Here is a 22,028-nt window from a genome sequence, read left to right on the forward strand (position 1 = left end):
AGTCAAAACCAGAGAGAGAAAGAGTGATTGAGAGAGAGAGAGAGAGAGAGACTGAGAGGTAGAGAGTGACCTAGAGAGAGAGGGAGGAAGAGGGAGGGAGAGATAGAGAGGGTGAGTTTGAGATTCCTTTAGGAATGGTCTAAATGCGTATGTGGGTCCTTCCAGAGTTTGGAATGGTCATATTATCTGTAAAAATGTCAACAGATATTACCTACATGTAAAGGAAGTCCTTCCATTTACTGATAGTTTTATGCTTTAAACACAAAACCATACCAGCAATTTTTCTGGTTTTATTTTTCATACACGGCTTTCCATAGATATCCAGATGATGTTGTTCTGTAATTTCGTGTATGCACATGATTTGTCCTAGTTTTATAGAATTACTGCTGACATGTTTTCAGTGAGTAAAACTGCTTCTGTTTTCTCACTTGGCATGACGGCTCCTTATTCCCAAGCTTGGACACATGACACACTTAACCCTCTGGTGTTACTATATACCCTATTGTGTCAGACATGCAAATTCTACGTCCAAATTCGATGCTGATGGCACCAGTATTTGTGATTCACTCCTTTAATTAGTTATTTTATTTCAGCAGACTTTAAAAATACATCACTTGTTCTCAAAACCCATATGAGCGCAGGTGAGCTTTATTCTACATATGCCAAACCTGAAACATCAGTCTGTTCACCTAGTGTCAGCCTGTTCACCTAGTGTCAGTCTGTTCACCTAGCTTTAGTCTGTTCACCTAGCATAAGCCTGCTCACCTAGCTTTAGTCTGTTCACCTAGCTTTAGTCTGTTCACCTAGCATAAGCCTGCTCACATAGCAAATTAGACCTATACAGCTGTTTACAGCTCCTGCATACCAAGTCAATTTTACTCCTTTTTGTAACACAGTCGCATAAATTGGAAAGTTTGTTTAGTAGCATAGGTCACATATCTTTTTTATACAGTCTCACGATTTGTTGTTTATGGTAAATTAACATGCAAATCCCTAGGCAGGCATATACTAAGCCTTAGGGAGGTGATGTACACCATGTTTGAAGGGCCTAGGTCAAAAGGTCAGCATCCAGTGACCCTTTACATTTTCCTATACTCTTTGTATTTAAGTAGCATTTTGCTAGAAGTGATCAAATTTTAGAATTTTTTTGAAAGATGTTTGTATCCACACAAGGGCTTATACATAGAATTGTCTAGATAATTCAGTAGATTTGTTGAGTATCAGTGAGGTAGACTAGCATTATTAAGCTTGTTTATATAAAGGATTACACCCATCATGAATTGTGATATAATCTTAAAGCATAGATTCACAATAGCATCTTCCCATGGGATTTTGGCATTCATCCAAACATCAGGAATTGTCCACGCCACCTGTTAGTTTGAGATTGGCACGTGTAGTATCATTGGTAATGTAGATGATAGTTTAATTAATTAAAGTAATCTGGGTTTCCAGAGAACGTGTTCATTTATTTATTCATACGTTCTGCTGCGTCTCTCTCTCTCTCTCTCTCTCTCTCTCTCTCTCTCTCTCTCTCTCTCTCTCTCTCTCTCTCTCTCTCTCTCTCTCTCTCTCTCTCTCTCTCTCTCTCTCTCTCTCTCTCTCTCTCTCTCTCTCTCTCTCTCTCTCTCTGCCTCTGTCCCCCATACTGATGGTGTTTCATTCTCACTGTCACAGGTCAGCACCAGATAGCGGACTAACCACAATGTAACGTTGCTGTTGCTTTGGTTTTAACTTTAATTTGCTATAAAAAGAATATTTTATAACTAATAATAAATATTTGTTTTGACCAAAACACTTAAAAGTACTAAATAATTTTGGTGTTTCATCTATATTCGTTAGGTCTACGTTGCATGAGCATGTTTCTGAACGGTTAAAGTGCTCTGCTGCCCTCTGGCGCTAACATGTCAAATATAATTTAGCCCGGATTATTTTGGGAGTGTGATTATGGTTTATGTCGAGGAAAGTGATCTCCCGGTGTCAGTCCTGGTAACCAACGCGTCAGACGTCATTCAATATCATTTATTAAATATTTTTGTTATATTTTGTTACACACTAGGTTGCTGGTTTTATCGTTAGCATTACTTAAAATTAGTTAACATTAGGAAATCTTTTGAGTGTGAGACTTGCGTTGCACAGTTGCGCATTATATAGTATATTATCTTATAGTAGATTAGCATATACTAAATTATTATATAGTAGGTTATTTTGATATAGTAGATTATTATATAGTATATTGTATGCGCTAATCTCAGACCGCAGGAGGTCGCTGCTTCTCTGTAATCCCATCTCGTCCTCTTTTCGCAGTGTGCACGGCTCTTAAATGGTAGGTGTGCATGGGCTTCCACCGAGCAGGACTCGCGCTGTCGGTCCCTCCAGAGGACCAAGGAGGACGCAACGGGCGCTCGATCTTAGCAACCAGCTGACAGGATTTGTTGTTGTTACGGGGAGGAGGACGCGCGGAGAGGGATTAAATCGTTAAAACCGGTAACCCCAAAGCCGGTGCCATTTGTATGGATACACCATGGCCACGTTTGAGTGCAGGGTTCAGTTTTTAGATGACACCGATCCTTTTAACAGTACAAATTTCCCCGAGCCCACGAGACCGCCGCATTACACGTTCCGGGAGGATATCCCGCTAATCAATCAAGTCGCCGGGGTGCACCGACTCCTCCATGCGCCGCACAAGGTGGGACACAAGTCAATATTTTACAGAACCAATGTGCACATTTACAGCAGAGCTCCGTTGTACTAATAAGTTAATATATGTCGCTTGTTTGTAATGCAACCTCCAGTACGCTTTTAACGGGTTTGTGTGGCTTGTCATTGTCACGCTTCGAGTAGTGTTTTTATTAGCAGTCGTATACATCTATCAGCCTCTTTATTTGCTCTTATGCCGGGTGCGGGTGGTTTGCTGCTCGTGGCAGCGCGACAGGTGGCCGTGAGATTTTAGTCGTTCCCGATATAACTCGGCCGCGTGAGCGTCCCGTTCCGTTAAGGGTGACTATCCGGACTGCGGTTGAAGTTCTGAAGAGTTATTTTTGCAACGCGCATGAGTCAGCGTCCATTACTGTGTGATTTATTTGTTTCAAATTCAAGTTTAAAAATAGTTTAGTCCGCCATAATAGCCATTTCTCTCGTCACCAGATAGCAACAGAGACTGGGCCAGCTGGCCTATAACCGACCTCTTTACAGTCTCTGTAGTGCACATGTCCTCACTGAACAGTCTGTACCAAGGTAACCCCTAAACTCTACCAGACACCAGAAGCTCTTAAACACTGCACACTCCGTTGAATTGCCCTAAATGTTTCTTTAAGTTCATTAGGTAATATGAGCTGAGATGTCAGTGCATGTTCTGAGTCAGCCTTGCTAACTGTGGCCACACTGTGTTTACGTCACACAGGGATCCTCAGTGTGTTTGACACATTGGTTATGAAGACGTGGGGTTGGTTATGAGGATGTGGGATTGATTATGAGGACGTGGGGTTGCATATGAGGACATGAGGTTGGTTATTAGGACATGGGTTTGGTTATGAGCACCTGGGTTTGGTTATGAGGACCTGGGTTTGGTTATGAGGACATGGGGTTGGATATGAGGATGTGAGGTTGGATATGAGGACGTGGGGTTGGATATGAGGATGTGAGGTTGGATATGAGGACGTGGGATTGGATATGAGGACATGGATAAATAGCAGGCTGAGTGACAGATGGGCTTGTGGGATATTACAGGGTGGCAGCTGGGAGTGAGTATCAGAGTGAGGGGGTAATGGGGTCAGCTCTGACTAGCATGACCATCACATGATAAATACATAAACATGTTCATATCACATAAACGGGTTCCTATCATATAAATGTGTTCCTATCACATAAATGTGTTCATATCACACGTGTTTATCTCATACGCATATTTATCAGCCTTTATTCTCGCTGCTCTGTTCTGTGTTCATTGACTGTGAGCTCTCTTTTGGTTTGTGTAGTTGTGTTTGTGTGGTTGTGTTTGTGTCTCTGTTTGTGTGGCCATGTTTGTGTGTTGTTCTCTTTCCAGTCTGCTGGTTGTGAGAGGAAGCTAAGGCCAGTAATTGGGTGTTATGGTAAAATCTGTAAAGTAAAATATAGGGTCACTGTTGCTCCCAGAATTCTCAGAGAGAAGGACAAGGAAACAGCTCTGCTGTGGCTTCGTCTGACCTCCAGTTTATTCTCTCTGATTCTCTCTCTCTGTATTTTTTCCACCCCCCCTCCCCCTCTCACCCCCACCCCCTTTGTAGGAATATCTCTTCTGTCTGCTTTTGGAATTCCAGAGACATATTTAAACATTGTGGCAAAAAAGGGAGAGAATAGCTCACATAATCTTATGTACAGTTGACTTTCAAATGCATCATTATGAAATACACAAACATTTTTTAAAATGTGCGTGCGTGCATGTATGCGTGCGTGCGTGCATGTGTTTCTGTGTGCACATGCATGCGTTTGTGTGTGTGCGCATGCATTTGTGTGTGTGTGTGTGTATATATATGTGTGTGTGTGTGTGTGCGCGCACGCACTAACACCTTACATTCCCTCAGAATGTAACACGTGTGTGTGTGTGTGTGTGTGTGTGTGTGTAAGTCGGGCAGTGTGGTCTAAATCTAAATCCTCTAAACAGACATTTATGCCTAAATTAAGACCATCTAACTTACTTAACTGAGTTTTATGTAGTTTAATGTTAACGTGTGTTTTATTCTAGAAAAAGCCAATTAAGTCATGTTGACCCAGTGCACACCTGTGTGTGTGTGTGTGGGGGGGGTGTATGTGTGGTGTGATGTGTGTGTGTGTGTGTGTGTGTCTGCAGGTTTGCTAATACATACAGTAATAATCAAAAGACAAACACTGTGTTCTGAAGAGTGTGTGGTAAGCAATACGTGTAGATACGTGTAGTTTTTGGCTTTATTTAAAATAACCTGAAATGACTTCATTTCACTGTAGGAAAAGAAGACGAAACAAAGTTGGGGTATCTATTTATTTATTTATTTATTTATTTAGCATGTTTTATACACAAGTGCAATTTAAGCTGCTTTACAAATTTAAGTATAAGAGACAAATAGATAAAGACAATTAAATTTACATTTAGAGCATTTAGTAGATGTCATTGTCCAGAGCAACTTACAGAAGAGCTTTGTAGTCTCTGTCAAAAACGCACCTCATGTGACCTCAGGGGTTAAGAATCCTATCAGACCAAAGCCAGAGAGGAAGGAAGGCAGCACAAGTAAAGAGATGCTTTTGAAAAACATTGTTTGAGTGTGTATGTGTACTTAGAGATCCAGTGAAGTCAATTAAACATGCACAAGGAATAAAGCATCTAATGTTAAAGGAGATGGACTCTGAGGTGGACTGTGAGGTGGACCCTGAGGTGGACTCTGAGCTAAACTAAACTAACATGACTAAGAATGAGCTCTCCCACCCCCACCTGTCTGTGGGAGGGGTCCCTGTGCATTTAAGTGTTCACACACACATGCTTTTGACACCTGACATAACTGTTGCCATGACACCCTGGCTTCCCACAGACACCCTATCGATTTGCACTGTAAACATGTCAGCTTGAACACGTGTGTTTCACTGAAGTCACTGGTATATGGGATAGTTGTGCATTAACGGGTCAGGGGAATCAGAAATTAGGTACCCGATCTCTGTCTTACACACTCATACACACACACAAACAAAAATTCTCACACACAAACACAAAATCAGTCACACAGACACATATACAGATATACACACACACACAGACATGTTGGTACAGAGACTCTCCCCTTCCAAACAGTCCAATAAAGACAACCAGAACCACATGTAAGCAGAGCTAAAGTGTGTGTGTGTGTGTGTGTGTGTGTGTGTGTGTGTGTGTGTGTGTGTGTGTGTGTGTGTGTGTGTGTGTGTGTGTGTGTGTGTGTGTGTGTGTGTGTGTGTGTGTGTGTGTGTGTGTGTGTGTGTGTGTGTGTGTGTGTGTGTGTGTGTGTGTGTGTATGGCAGTGGTAAAGTTTCTGAACTTGTAATCAGAAGGTTGCTGGTTCAAGCCCCACCAATACCACTGTTGGGCTCCTGAGCAAGCCCCTTAACCCTCAAGTTGTACTCAGTCAGAATTGTAAGTTGCTTTGGATAAAAGTGTCAGGTAAATATTTCCCCCCACAAATGTGTTAGTGCTCTAGACACATGATTGCTTCAGACACACTACTGCCCTTTAGATGTAAGAACTGTATTCTACTGTTTCCACATGTTGTATATGAACAAGCAGTCCATCCTTCCTTGTTTTATTAACAGCATGTAGGAACCATCATCTTGTAGCCAGCTCTCTTTGTCAATCTTGCTCTCCTTCTAAGTCTCGCCATAACAACTATTTTACACTGCAGATGAGTATGAACATGTAGAAATTATAACAAGGGAGGGGCAATTTTGTTAAAGCAATTTTGAATTTTGAATAAAGCAGTGAAACATGAAACAACCTTTCTAAATAGTGAAACATCTCTCTAAGCAGTGTAACTGTATCTAAGCAGTGGAACCCTGTATCTATGTGGTGGAACCCTTTATCTAAGCAGTGGAACTGTATCTAAGCAGTGGAACCCTGTATCTAAGCAGTGGAACTGTATCTAAGCAGTGGAACCCTGTATCTAAGCAGTGGAACTGTATCTAAGTAGTGGAACCCTGTATCTAAGCAGTGGAACCCTGTATCTATGCGGTGGAACCCTTTATCTAAGCAGTGGAACTGTATCTAAGCAGTGGAACCCTGTATCTAAGCAGTGGAACCCTTTATCTAAGCAGTGGAACTGTATCTAAGCAGTGGAACCCTGTATCTAAGCAGTGGAACTGTATCTAAGTAGTGGAACCCTGTATCTAAGCAGTGGAACTGTATCTACAGGGTGGAACCCTGTATCTATGCGGTGGAACCCTTTATCTAAGAAGTGGAACTGTATCTATGCAGTGGAACCCTGTATCTATGTGGTGGAACCCTTTATCTAAGCAGTGGAACTGTATCTATGTGGTGGAACCCTGCACTCTGCACTAGTGAGCCTGACCCGCGGTTCTCTTTCTCTCCCCCTCTCTGTTCTGCAGATAGATGACTGTGTATTGCAGGTGTCCCATAATGGTTCCTATCTGGACATGGAAATGTCTTTGGCAGAGCAGAGAGACGAGCTGGAAGGATTTCAGCAGGGCGACAGTGGAGGGTAACAATAACCCTCTCTACCACACCTACCATTACCACACCTAGCACAACTACCACTACCACTCCTACCACTACCACACCTTGCATTAGCACACCTACCATTACCACACCTACCTCTACCATACCTACCATTACCACACCTCCCAGTACCAGATCTACCATTACCACACCTTGCATTAACACACCTACCACACCACCACTGCTCCACCTAACAAACCTACCACCACACCTACCACAAATACCCCACCTACCACACTGCCCACACCTACCATTACAACACCTACTACACCTATCATTACCACACCTACCACACCTCCCATTACCACACCTTCCACACCTACTACACCTGCCATTACGACACCTCCCACACTTACTACACCTCCCATTACCACACCTTCCACACCTACTACACCTACTACTACCACACCTCCCACACTTACTACACTTACCATTACCACACTTCCCACACCTACCTTTACCACACCCCCGACACCCCCACACCTACCACTACCACACCTCCCACATTTAACACACCTCCCACACATTCAAAACTCTGATAGAGTTATGGAGTGATGGCGTTACAGATTGATAGAGTTATATACTGAAAGAATTATGGAGTTAAAGTGTTATAGACTGATGGAGTTATTAAGTTATAGTCTTATGTAGGTTTACAGTTATAGACTGATGGAGTTACAGTGTTATAGACTTACGGAGTTATGTAATTATAGTGTTATAGACTGATGGAGTTATGGACTTATAGACTGGTGGAGTTATGGAGTTATAGTGTTATAGACGGATAGAGTTATAGTGTTATAGATTGATGGAGTTAAAGTGTTATAGACTGATGGAGTTATGGAGTTATAGTCTTATGTAGGTTTACAGTTATAGACTGATGGAGTTACAGTGTTATAGACTTATGGAGTTATGTAATTATAGTGTTATAAACTGATGGAGTTATGGACTTATAGACTGGTGGAGTTATGGAGTTATAGTGTTATAGACTGGTGGAGTTATAGTGTTACAGACTGATAGACTGATGGAATTATAGTGTTATAGATTGATGGAGTTATAGTCTTATAAACTGATGGAGTTATGGAGTTATAATGTTATAGACTGATGGAGTTATGGAGTTATAGTGTTATGTAGGTTTACAGTTATAGACTGATAGGCTGATGGAGTTATAGTGTTATAGACTGACGGAGTTATGGAGTTATAGTGTTATGTAGGTTTACAGTTATAGACTGATGGAGTTATAGTGTTATAGACAGTCTTATGGCGTTATAGTGTTATAGATTGATGGAGTTATAGTGTTATAGACTGATGGAGTTATGGAGTTATAGTTTTATGTAGGTTTACAGGTTTACAGTTATAGACTGATAGACTTGTGGAGTTATTGTGTTATAGATTGATGTAGTTATAGTGTTATAGACTTGTGGAGTTATGGAGTTACAGTTTTATAGACTGATAGGGTTATGAAGTTATAGACTGGTGGAGTTATGGAGTTATAGTTTTATAGACTAGTGGAGCTATGGAGTTATAGTGTTATAGACTGATAGGGTTATGGAGTTATAGACAGGTGGAGTTATGGAGTTATAGTTTTATAGACTGATAGGGTTATGGAGTTATAGACTGGTGGACTTATGGAGTTATAGTGTTATAGACTGAAAGGTTTATGGAGTTATAGACTAGTGGAGTTATGGAGTTATAGTGTTATAGACTGGTGGAGTTATAGTGTTATAGACTGGTGGAGTTATGGAGTTATAGTGTTATAGACTGGTGGAGTTATGGAGTTGTAGTGTTATAGACTGATAGGGTTATGGAGTTATAGACAGGTGGAGTTATGGAGTTATAGTGTTATAGACTGGTGAAGTTATAGTGTTATAGACTCGTGGAGTTATGGAGTTGTAGTGTTATAGACTGGTGGAGTTATGGAGTTATAGTTTTATAGACTGATAGGGTTATGGAGTTATAGACTGGTGGAGTTATGGAGTTGTAGTGTTATAGACTGGTGGAGTTATGGAGTTGTAGTGTTATAGACTGATAGGGTTATGGAGTTATAGACAGGTGGAGTTATGGAGTTATAGTTTTATAGACTGATAGGGTTATGGAGTTATAGTGTTATAGACTGGTGGAGTTATGGAGTTGTAGTGTTATAGACTGGTGGAGTTATGGAGTTATAGTTTTGTAGACTGAGGGGGTATGGAGTTATAGACTGGTGGAGTTATGGAGTTGTAGTGTTATAGACTGGTGGAGTTATGGAGTTGTAGTGTTATAGACTGGTGGAGTTATGGAGTTATAGTTTTATAGACTGATAGGGTTATGGAGTTATAGACTGGTGGAGTTATGGAGTTGTAGTGTTATAGACTGATGGATAATGGAAAAATGGAGGCATGGAGAGAACATGTGAAAGATACAAAGTGCACTTAGTGCCATGGTGATAACTACACTCTATTGCCCTGACAGAGAGATAGTGTGAGAGTGGAATGTGTGTGTGTGTGTGTCTGGGTTATATATAGAGAAGCATGTGCAGAGGGTCATTGGGAGTGTCTGTGCAGGATCAGTACTGAGAGGTGTTAAATATGGCTTCCTCTTATCAGGCCAGTTCAGCAGTCTCTATTATGCAGGTTAAGAACTAAGTCTTTAATGTATACATCTAAACTCGATGTTCCACAATAGTTCATCAGGACACGGATGTGTATTTGACTGGACAGTGGCTGACCTTGCTGACTCCGTACTGAGTACTGAGAGTTCTCTGTGTTGATCTGTGAAGGTGGCTATTCCGGAAGAATCTCGTGGAGAACAAGTTTCTCAGAAACTTAGTGGGGGTTCACAGGTCACAACCAGGACACTTTTCTCTCCATCAATCCTTCTCTGCCACTTTCTAAACTTTCCCTGTTGTGTCACTTTTATTCCACCTCCTCCCTCTCTCTGTGCGGCAGTTCATAGGACGTGCCTGTATAGCCCTGAGTTAGAGGGTAAATGGGCCTGTTACAGGGAATATTGTAAAGTGTGTGTTGGGGGAGGTATATTATATGTTGATGAGGATGCCCAAATGATTTTTAATTTTTGAATTAATAAAGAACAAAATTATTTTCAGTTGTAACTTCTGTTGTAATGATTAGTGGTTACATTAAACTGCAATAATACAATAATAGAATAATTGTTACAAGATATGTCATTTCAGTAGCCCTCTCTCTTTACGTTTCTCTCTCTCTCTCTCTCTCTCTCTCTCTCTCCCCCCTTCACTCTCTCCCTCTCTCTCTGTTTTAGGAGGGGGAAGAAACACAGTATTATTCTGCGTTCTCAACTGAGTGTGCGTGTGCACGCATGCATCGGTGAGTCTTGTAACACTCCTTTGACCTTGCTTGTCAGGGTCAGCCTTCTCCATGTCAGTGATAGTGTGGCTAATCTTGGATTACTTCTGAAGTGTCTCATTGGCTGCTGGCACAGAAACATAGTGAGGGGTCACAGGTCACAACCAGGACACTTTCTCTTCATCGAAACCTTTCACTCTACCTCTTTCTTTGTTGTCTCTCTCTCTCTCTTTCTTTGTCTCTCTTTTTGTGAGCGAAGTGCCAGAGGAAATGTTTCTGTGTTTTTCTGGTGTTTCCTGACTTCAAGAGGTTGAGCACAAACTCTCACACAAAGACACACACACACACACACACACTTTAGCAATTAAAAGGATATTGCACCTGTGATATCTGATAATCCCAGCCGCACTGAGCTGTGATGTCTGATAATCCCAGCCGCACTGATCTGTTTGATAATCCCAGCCACACTGAATTGATGTCTGATAATCCCAGCCGCACTGAGCTGTGATGTCTGATAATCCCAGCCGCACTGAGCTGTGATGTTTGATAATCCAAGTCACACTGAGCTGTGATGTCTGATAATCCAAGCCGCACTGAGCTGTGATGTCTGATAATCCCAGCCACACTGAGCTGTGATGTCTGATAATCCTATCCACCATCAACCGCTGTACTTTTCACCAATACTTTACCTGAACACTCCACCTGAACACTCCACCTGAACACACTACCTGATCACACCACCTGAACACGGCACCTGGTTTATAGAGGGAACTGCAGAGTGCTTCGTGTTATAAACATCTCACATGATATCTGTGTATCACATGATCATGAAACTGGATTTAAAAAATAAACATGTTTGTGCTGGGCTGAAAGGAGATCTGGTTGTGTGACCAGGCCAGTTTCATCACAGCCCATGTTGTAATAATGGGGGAGCTTGGATTTGCTGTTTGTGTGACCTCTGTGCTGACCCCTGTGTTGGCAGAACCCTAACAGTGACCTCTGCGCTGACCCCTGTGTTGGCAGAACCCTAACAGTGACCTCTGTCCTGACCCCTGTGTTGGCAGAACCCTAACAGTGGCCTCTGTGCTGACCCCTGTGTTGGCATAACCCTAACAGTGACCCTTTTTGACCCCTGTATTGGCAGAACCCTAACAGTGACCTCCGTGCTGACCCCTGTGTTGATAGAACCCTAACAGTGACCCTTGCTGAAAGACTTGAAAGACTTATGTGAAAGACTTATGCTTATGTGAGCTCTCTGATGGTCAGTGTGGAGAAATATATATGTGTCTGAGTTTGTGTGTCTGTGTGTGTGTGTGTGTGTGTGAGTGTGCGTGAGTGCCTGTATGTATGGATGTGTATGCATGTGCCTGCAAGTGTGTGTGTGTGTGTGTGTGTGTGTGTGTGCACATGTGCCTTTGTGTGAGTGTCTGTGTGTGTGCGTGTATGTGCCTACATGTATGAGCGTGTGTGTGTGTGTGTGTGTGTGTGTGTATGTGTGCACATGTGCCTTTGTGTGAGTGTGTCTGTGTGTGTGCGTGTGCATGTACCTGCATGCATGTGTGTGAGTGTACATACCTGAGGATGTGTGTGCATGCGCCTGTATACATGTGTGTTTGCATATATGTGTGTGTGTGTGTGTGTGTATGTGCACCTCTGTATGGAGTTATAGACGTGTATGTGTGCATGCGTGCCTGCATGTATGAGCGTGTGTGTGTGTGCGCGCACACACGTGTGTGCATGCCTGCGTACGTGTGTATGTGCATGTGTGTGTGCACCTGTGTACGTGTGTGCCTGTATACATAGGCGTGCGTGTGCATGTGTGCCTGCATGCAAGTACACACCTGCACGTAGGCGTCAGTTCGCTTGTGCACTGAGAGCAGCATCACTCCCTGCCACACACACTTAACGTTAAACCTTTACTTTCCTTTCTTTCTATGTTTTGTCAATATTTTACGTGTGTGTATGTGTGTGTGTGTGTGTGTGTGTGTGTGTGTGTGTGTGTGTGTCGGTGTTTTGTGTGTATATTGTGTGTCTGTGGCACATCAAGCCTTCTAAATCCCCATGAGCACCAGGGAACAAAACTGAGTCAGTTCTCTGTAATAACTTAAAATTTAGATTCCTATGCCTAGCAGACCCCAGATCAGCCACAGGGAGAGATAGAGGCATTTCTCCTTTGATCTCTGGGTAGGTTTGTAGTGAATTATTTAATCCACTAGTTTCTCTGTTTATATTTACTCCACCTTCCCAGCGGGTAGGATTTAGGATTTAGGGTTTGGGTTTGGGTTTCTTGCTTCTTAGTGTATTTTTACCCCAGACTTTTAATACTAACTCAGCGGTGTTGTTTTCATGACTGTGCGTGAACAGTGTGTCCAGCTGGAGATATTCCACCAATCACTGTTCTTGTGTGTGTGTGTGTGTTGTTAGGCCTGCATTGTGCCAAGGTGTTTACTTCCTTCACAGATGGGTTCTAACTGTCACTGAATTACATTGTATTGCCATGGTTACTTGAGGTCACCTGTTGAGGTGCAGTGATTGGGAGGTGCATGTAGTGGATGTCAGATGAACAATCCAGGATAATAATCCTGGAATAATCCAGGAGTCATTCCTGATTACTGAGCACAGTGTACTGCGTGTGTGTGTGTGTGTGCGTGTGTGTGTGCATGTGTGTGCATGTGTGTGCATGTGTTGCGCATGTGTGCGTGTGCTTGTGTGTGTGCGTGTGTTTTAAATGTAGTATTGTATTACAATGCTAATGTAATATAACATGTAATTCTATTGCATTGTTAATGTAATATAATGTATAACAATCACAGTGCTAATATATAGTGTATTACGGTTACAGCACTCATGCATAGCACTATGGCAATTAAAATATGGCAATTGATAACATTAAAAAAGCATACCATGATACTGGTAATGTACGGCCTCTGTGGGTCAGTTGTCTTCATAGCTGGTTTCCATTCTGAGTTGCTATATACAGATTTACTTTTTCATTTGCTGTGGATACTGTGTGTGTGTGTGTGTGTGTGTGTGTGTGTGTGTGTGTGTGTGTGGGTGTGTGTGTGTGTGTGTGTGTGTGTGTGTGTGTGTGTCGTGTGTGTGTGTGTGTGTTTGTCTTTTAGATTTTGGATTTTTGTTTTTCCAAACCCTACAACCATCACTAAGACACAACACCATCAGTTTAAAAGACAGGAGAGAGGGGGGTGGACAGAGAGAGATCAACACACAGTATCAGGTAGAAAGAAGGAGAAGTGATTATATCATGATGTAATGTAATCAGGATTCCCACCCAGGGAACCCACTCACTATACGCTTTAAGGCCTCTCTTCCCTATTCACCGTTTCTTCTCTTTCTTTCTTTCTTTCTTTCTTTCTTTCTTTCTTTCTTTCTTTCTTTCTTTCTTTCTTTCTTTCTCTCCTGCTCTATTTTAATTATATTGTTGTGAATGGACATTTTCGTCCACTCAGACATTCATTTATTTTTATTGTACACGTCTATGTGCTTATTATAGCTCTCAGCTGGCCTGCTTTATGTGTACACACACACACACACACACACACGCACACACACACATAAACATATACATGCACACACACTTATACGCACAAAGAAACAAATACCATAAATAAACACAACAGAAGCACAGTCATGAGTCAGTGAAATTTTACAGACATGTTTACTTCCACCCACACCCACACACACACACACACACACACACACACACACACACACACACACACACACACACACACACACACACACACACACACAACTTCATACTCTGCACATTTTTGACTAATAGAGTCATGTAGTTAATTTTAGACTCACAGATGTTTACAGTTTACATATGGTTGGTGTGTGATTAGTTATAGGAGGTAAGTGTTTTGCTTCAGGGTGGTTCTGTTGGTAGGTGTGCAGGGTGGAGTAAAGGTTCTGTTTGTTAGGTCTGCAGGGTGGAGTAAATGTTCTGTTTGGTAGGTGTGCAGGTGGAATAAATGTTCTGTTTGGTAGGTGTGCAGGGTGGAGTAAATGTTCTGTTTGGTAGGTGTGCAGGGTGGAGTAAAGGTTCTGTTTGGTAGGTGTGCAGGTGGAATAAATGTTCTGTTTTGTAGGTGTGCAGGGTGGAGTAAAGGTTCTGTTTGGTAGGTGTGCAGGTGGAATAAATGTTCTGTTTGGTAGGTGTGCAGGGTGGAGTAAAGGTTCTGTTTGGTAGGTGTGCAGGGTGGAGTAAAGGTTCTGTTTGGTAGGTGTGCAGGGTGGAGTAAAGGTTCTGTTTGGTAGGTGTGCAGGTGGAATAAATGTTCTGTTTGGTAGGTGTGCAGGGTGGAGTAAAGGTTCTGTTTGGTAGGTGTGCAGGTGGAATAAATGTTCTGTTTGGTAGGTGTGCAGGGTGGAGTAAATGTTCTGTTTGGTAGGTGTGCAGGGTGGAGTAAAGGTTCTGTTTGGTAGGTGTGCAGGTGGAATAAATGTTCTGTTTTGTAGGTGTGCAGGGTGGAGTAAAGGTTCTGTTTGGTAGGTGTGCAGGTGGAATAAATGTTCTGTTTGGTAGGTGTGCAGGGTGGAGTAAAGGTTCTGTTTGGTAGGTGTGCAGGGTGGAGTAAAGGTTCTGTTTGGTAGGTCTGTTGGGTGTCTGCAGTGTGAGGAAGGTCTGTATGAAAATTAAGAGATCACCATGGTAGTTACACTGATGCTCATGATTGCAGTACTGATGTCAGTATTTCTTATTGCTTTGAAATAGTAGAGTGTTGAAGGGGGAATCCACATACACTCGGGCCAAATGTATGTGATACAGATATGAGAAGTATTGACTGCTTTAGCAACTGTATGTGCATGTGTGTATGTGGTGTGTGTGTGTGTGTGTGTGTGTGTGTGTGTGTGTGTGTGTGTTCCTATCAAGAGACACTTCTCAACAAAAACAAAGCCATAAAAGTCTTAAGACCATAAAAGTCAAAGACAAATGACCCATAAAAGAACCACGGCTCTTCCTGACTGCCCAAACAAAAACTCTCTCTTTCTCACACACACACACATGCATACATGTTAGCGTGTTGACAAATCTGTCTGCAGTGGTGAGAAGCCCATTAGCAATGTTTACTTAAAACAATCAAATATCTACAGGCGTTATGGTGACTAGTGTATTGGCAGAGGAAAAGACCTTCTTCTGAACTTCTGAACTGGGGAGCACGTGCAAACACACACACACACACACACACACACACACACACACACACACACACACACACACACATACACACACACACACACTGAGCATACCCACTCTCTTCCCTACAACGCAGGCCTGGAGATTATTGCTCAAACTATACATTGATACTGGATACATTCATTGACAAATTAGATATTCTACAAAATAAATAATGCCTCCATGAATGCCTCCGTGTGGTCATGAGCAGAACACTCCTAAGACCAGCTCACCACATCCCTACACACACACACACACACACACACACACACACACACAGCAGTTTGTTTCGTACTTTAGATCAGCTGCACATTCTGGAATGTTTCACAAGTATCAGCACTTTAGTTCTAGAGAAATCGTGTGTGTGTGTGTGTGTACATGCTTCCATATGGGAGTGTGACTGGTTTTAATAGGATGATATCATTTAGAGTGTGGTTTTTGTAGGGTGACACAATTGCGAGTGTGTGTGTTTGTATATATATGTGTGTGCGTGCATGTGTGTGTGTGTACACATGCTTCCATATGGGAGTGTGACTGGTTTTAATAGGATGATATCAATGAGAGTGTCTGGTTTTTGTAGGGTGACACAATTGCAAGTGTGTGTGTGTGTGTGTGTGTGTGTGTGTGTGTGTGTGTGTGTGTGTGTGGTCACACCAGGCAGATTGAGTGTGTTGATTGGTGGTAATGGATTGCAGCTTGTAGGAAGGTGACCTGTATCTCCACTTTACCTCAAAGCCAAATTCCAGACCCAACGCCACATTGCACATTCATCTCCACATTTCAGACCACACGTGTACACACGTGCGTGCACACACACACACACACACACACACACACACACACACACACACACACACACACACACAGTCTATTCTGGAATGTTAATTATCTTGTCCCATTGGGAAGTGCTTATGTGGAGCAGGAACACTGTCACCAACACAACCAGTGTGTGTGTGTGTGTGTGTGTGTGTGTGTGTGTGTGTGCGCGTGCGTGTGTGTGTTCCTCCTGATTTCTGGGGCAGGCAGTAGTGTGATATGGTGATTTTGAGTTATATTAGAGTTTTGACTCAGATGTATATAACACAGACACACAGTCATGTCCAAAAGTTTTGAGACTGACACAAATTTTGGTTTTCACAAAGTTTACTGCCTTTTTTTAGATCCTTTTTCAGATGTTTATATGGTATAGTGAAGTACAATTCTAAGCATTTCATAAGTTTTTTAACTTTTTATTGACAAATACACTGCCTGGCCAAAAAAAAATTCACACACGCTAATATTTCGTAGGACTGCCGTTAGCTTTGATTATTCGCTGTGGCATCGTTTCCACAAGCTTCTGCAATGTCACAACATTTATTTCTGTCCAGAGTTGCATTAAGTTTTCCCCAAGATCTTGTACTGATGATGGGGGATTTGGACAACTGTGTAAAGTCTTCAGCACATCCCAAAGATTCTCAATGGGGTTCAGATCTGGACTCTGTAGTGGCCAATCCATGTGTGAAAATGATGTCTCATGCTCCCTGAACCACTCTTTCACACTCTTTCACAATTTGAGCCTGATGAATCCTGGCATTGTCATCTTGGAATATGCCTGTGCTATCAGGGAAGAAAAAATCTATTGATGGAATAACCTGGTCGTTCAGTATATTAAGGTAGTCAGCTGACCTCATTCTTTGGGCACATAACGTTGCTGAACCTAGACCTGACCAACTGCAGCAACCCCAGATCATAGCACTGCCCAAACAGGCTTGTACGGTAGGCACTAGGCATGATGGATGCATCACTTCAGCCGCCTCTCTTCTTACCCTGATGCACCCATCACTCTGGAACAAGGTAAATCTGGACTCAGACCACATGACCTTCTTCCATTGCTCCAGAGTGCAAACTTTATGCTCCCTAGCAAATTAAAGCCGTTTTTTGCCGGTTAGCCTCACTGACAAGGCTACACAGCTGTTTAGTCCCAATCCTTTGAGTTCCCTTCGTATTGTGCGTGTAGAAATGCTCTTACTTTCACTATTAAACATATCTCTGAGTTCTGCTGTTGTTTTTCTACGATTTGATTTCACCACACGTTTAAGTGATCGCCGATCATGATCATTCAGGATTTTTTTCTGACCACATTCCTTCCTTGAAGATGATATTTCCCCACTGTCCTTCCACTTTTTAATAATGCATTGGACAGTTCTTAACCCAATTTTAGTAGTTTCTTCAATCTCCTTAGATGTTTTCTCTGCTTGATGCATGCCAAAAATTTGAACCTTCTGAAACAGATTAACATCTTTTCCACGACCACAGGATGTGTCTTTCGACATGGTTGTTTAACAAATGAGAAGCTACTCACTCCATCAGTTAGGGTTAAATAACTTGTTGCCAGCTGAAACATAATCACCCATGCAGTAATTATCCAATGGGAGGCTCTTACCTATTTGCTTAGTTAAATCCAGGTAGTGACCTTTTTTTGGCCAGGCAGTGTACATCCAGTTTAAGCAAAGACTAAGATATCAGCTTCTGGGCAAAATCTTGACTGATGGCAACCCATTCTTGACTAATCAGTGCTTGATCACAGTTTTTGTTTGTCCACCCTCTTTCTGAGGAGAGCCCACCTTTTTGAGCAAGCACACTCCCTTGGATGAGAAGCAAGCCCACACATGAATGGTCTCAGGATGCCTCACTGTTGGCATGACACAGGACTCATGGTAGCGCTCACCTTTTCTTCCGCAGACAAATAACTTTACCGCAGTCGTCTGCAGTCCAATCCCTGTACTTCCTGTAGAATGTCAGTCTGTCCTTGATATTCTTCTTGGAGAGAAGTGGCTTCATTGCTGCCCTTCCTGTCACCAAGCCATCCTCCAAAAGCCTTCACCTCACTATGCGTGCAGATGCACTCACACCTGCCTTCTGCCATTCCTGAACAAGCTCTGCACTGGTCGTGACCCGATCCCGTAGCTGCATCCTCTTTAGGAGACGGTCCTGGCGCTTGCTTGACTTTCTTTGGCCCTGAAGCCTTCTTCACTGCAATTGAACATCTCTCCTTAAAGTTCTTGATGAATTAAATCAGCTGCCTTGTCCTCGTTAACACTTTCTCCTGAGCTAAAGAAAAGATCACTGAAATGATGTTGGCAGGCCATTTTGTGGCAGAGCTGAAATGCAGTGATTTTTGTGATGAAGTTCATTTTCATGGCAAGGAATGACTTGGCAATTAATTGCAATTAATTTGATCACTCTTCACAATCTAGAGTTAATGCAAATTGTCACCATAAAAACTGAAGCAGCAAACTTTGTGAAAGCCAAAATATAGCCATGACTGTATACACTCACACTCATGCACATATACACATTCTCACACACCTACACACACTCATAAACACACAGATTCACACACATGTACACACACACACACACACACTATTAACTCTCTGTGTCGCTCTTTGTCTGTTTCTCTCCACAGAAAAGCTGTACAATTGCAGTGGGAGAGATCTGAGAAGGGCATTGTTCTCACTCAAACAAATTTTTCAGGTAAAACACACTTCCACACACACACACACAAACACACAGTTGTCATAGTAGTGTTAAACAAACACAGGCAGCTGTCAATGTGTGAAAACAAAACACACTAGTGTCATAGTAATTGAAACACACTTAATAAGTGAACACATACACAAAGACACACACACAGCTGTAGTAATAGTGGAATCACAGCGAACCTTACTGTCCAACTGGCAGAGACTGTTGCCACGGTAACTGTGTATTTCTGTTATAACAGCAGGCTGCACGTGGCCTGGATGCCTGTCTGGTGACAGAGTGAATGCAGAACCTGTGTGTGTGTGTGTGTGTTTGTTTGTGTGTGTTTGTGTGTGTGTGTGTGTGTGTGTGTACCTCTGCTTCTGAGTGTGTGTGTGTGTGTGTGTGTGTGTGTGTGTGTGTGTACCTCTGCTTCTGAGTGTGTGTGTGTGTGTGTGTGTGTGTGTGCGCACCTGTGTTCTGTGTGTGTGTGTGTATGTAGACCTGTGTTTCTGAGTGTGTGTGTGTGTGTGTCTGTATGCACGTGTGTGTGCACCTGTGCTCTGTGTGTGTGTGTGGGGGGGGGCACCTGTGCTGTGTGTGTGTGTCTACAATAGAACACAGAGTATATATTAGGTTATGAGCAGAAGGGTTACTTTTCTCTCTAATTATTCAATTTCTCCAGTTTGGTTTACTGTAGAACTCTTGTTGTGTTTCTAGATTCTGACCGTGTGTTGTATTTAGATATGTACAGACTGCACTGGCCTAGGGTCTCTTCTACTGTAATGGCACTCCTGAAATGGAGATCTGTAATGGAGATCTGGTGAACTTTGCTTGGGTAACTCCAGCACCACTGCCAGTACAGTACAGAATTGGTCATACCGCTGGGGGTCGACATGCCAGTGGAATGTCCTGAACCTGACCACACATCCTGTTCAGGGTGAGGGGTTGGATAACACATGGGTAGATAGCAGTTACATTTGTTCCTGTCCAACTTCTCACTTTGGCTTTCCAGTAAGTGTAGAGATGCAATGTTCATACTGAAGTTTGTAATTAAAAGTGTGTGTGTGTGTGTGTGTGTGTGTGTGTGTGTATGTGTGTGTGTGTGTGTGGTAGGATGATAAGGATCTTGTGCATGCATTTGTGATGGCAGAGGGACTCACCTGTTTAATCAAGGTTGGAGCTGAGGCTGACCAGAACTACCAGAACTACATCCTTCGCGGTACACAATACAAACCACCACCCACAACACTACACCACCACCCATTACACCATTCACAACACTACACCACCACCCATAACACCGCCCACAACACCACACCACCACCCATTACACCATTCGCAACACTACACCACCACCCATAACACCGCCCACAACACTACACCACCACCCATAACATCGTCCACAACACTATACCACCACCCATTACACTGTCCACAACACTACACCACCAACCATAACACCGTCCACAACACTATAACACCACCCATTACACCGTCCACAACACTACACTACCACCCATAACACTACACCACCACCCATAACCTCACCTACAACACCACCTGCAACACCGCACAACCAGACATAACACCACCCGCAACACTATACCACCATCTACAACACTACACCATCACCCATAACACCACCTGCAACACAACACCACCACCCATAACATCACCTACAACACCATGTCACCACCCACAACACTACACCACAATCCAAAACCCCACCCACAAGATTACGCTATAATCCATAACAACACCTACAACACTACACCATCACACGTAACACCACCTGCAACACTAAACCACCACCCATAACACTACCTATAACACCACACAACCACACATAACACCACCCACAACACCACATCAATATCCACAACACTACATCACAATCCATAACCCCACCTGCAATACTACAGCATCACCCATAACACCACCCACAACACTTCACCACCACCCATAACCTCACAGACTCACCAGGCCTCAGATAGCATGTTACATGTTCAGGTTCATGACAGTACTGTTAGGAAAAGACTGAACAAGTGTGGCAGGTTTGGGTTGCCAGGAGAAAGCCTCTTCTTTCTAAAAACAGCATGGCAGCATGGTTTAAGTTGCATCTGAACAATCCACAAGACTCCTGGAACACTGTCCAGAGTGGAGATGTTTGTCCATAAATCACAGTATCACATATGGTGACACAGCATCTCAGCACAAACCACATACCAGCTGTCAAACACAGTGGTGGAGGGGTGATGATTTGGGTTTATTTTGCAGCCACAGCACTTAGCCACAGCCCCTAGGGCAGTGGTGGCTCAGTGATGAAGGTGTTTGATTAGTAATCAGACTGTTGCCTGTTCAAGCCACTGCTGGGCCCCTAAGGAAGACACTTAACCCTCAATTATTCATAATTGGTAGGCTTTTTTTTTGGATAAAAGTGTCAGCTAAATGCAGTAAATGTAAATGTAGACACCTTGCAGTCACTGAGTCAGCCATGAACTCCTCTACTCCTCTGTATTGCAAACTATTCTAGAATCAAGTGTGAGGTCATCTATCTGACAGCTAAAACTTAGACAAAACTGGGCCAATGGGACAATGATCCCAGACACACAAGCAAATCTATAACAGAATGGTGGAAAAGAAAAGAATCAAGGTGTTACAATGGCCCAGTCAACCCAGACCTCAACCCAACTGAACCGCTCTGGTCATGAGACAACGTTGTAAAGAAGAGTGGGCCAGAATTCCTGCAGGGCGACACAAAGGACTCATGGTCATACAGAAAACAAGTACTACATGTTACTGCTACTAACCATGGTTCATT

The 22,028-nt window shown here is 42.8% G+C and overlaps 1 protein-coding gene across 6 annotated transcripts in view; it reads left to right on the forward strand.

Moving 5' to 3' along the window:
- The first annotated feature begins 2,313 nt into the window (after positions 1 to 2,313).
- The window catches only part of fhod3a (formin homology 2 domain containing 3a), a 40,538-nt gene continuing 20,823 nt past the window's right edge, over positions 2,314 to 22,028 (forward strand). For 3 of the 6 annotated variants that reach the window (XM_027030982.3, XM_081711744.1, XM_027030984.3), the window contains exons 1-5: positions 2,315 to 2,686; positions 7,078 to 7,190; positions 10,460 to 10,524; positions 19,152 to 19,219; positions 20,321 to 20,426. In XM_027030982.3, the coding sequence (XP_026886783.2) occupies positions 2,522 to 2,686; positions 7,078 to 7,190; positions 10,460 to 10,524; positions 19,152 to 19,219; positions 20,321 to 20,426 (517 nt within the window). In that variant the 5' untranslated portion in view covers positions 2,315 to 2,521. Of the gene's footprint in view, positions 2,687 to 7,077; positions 7,191 to 10,459; positions 10,525 to 19,151; positions 19,220 to 20,320; positions 20,427 to 22,028 lie in introns of all 6 variants that reach the window. The other 3 variants (XM_035523762.2, XM_027030985.3, XM_081711745.1) reach the window with 3 other exon arrangements.

The sequence above is a fragment of the Electrophorus electricus genome, chromosome 4 (assembly GCF_041902795.1).
Source record: "Electrophorus electricus isolate QZ-2024a chromosome 4, ASM4190279v1, whole genome shotgun sequence".
NCBI lineage: Eukaryota > Metazoa > Chordata > Actinopteri > Gymnotiformes > Gymnotidae > Electrophorus > Electrophorus electricus.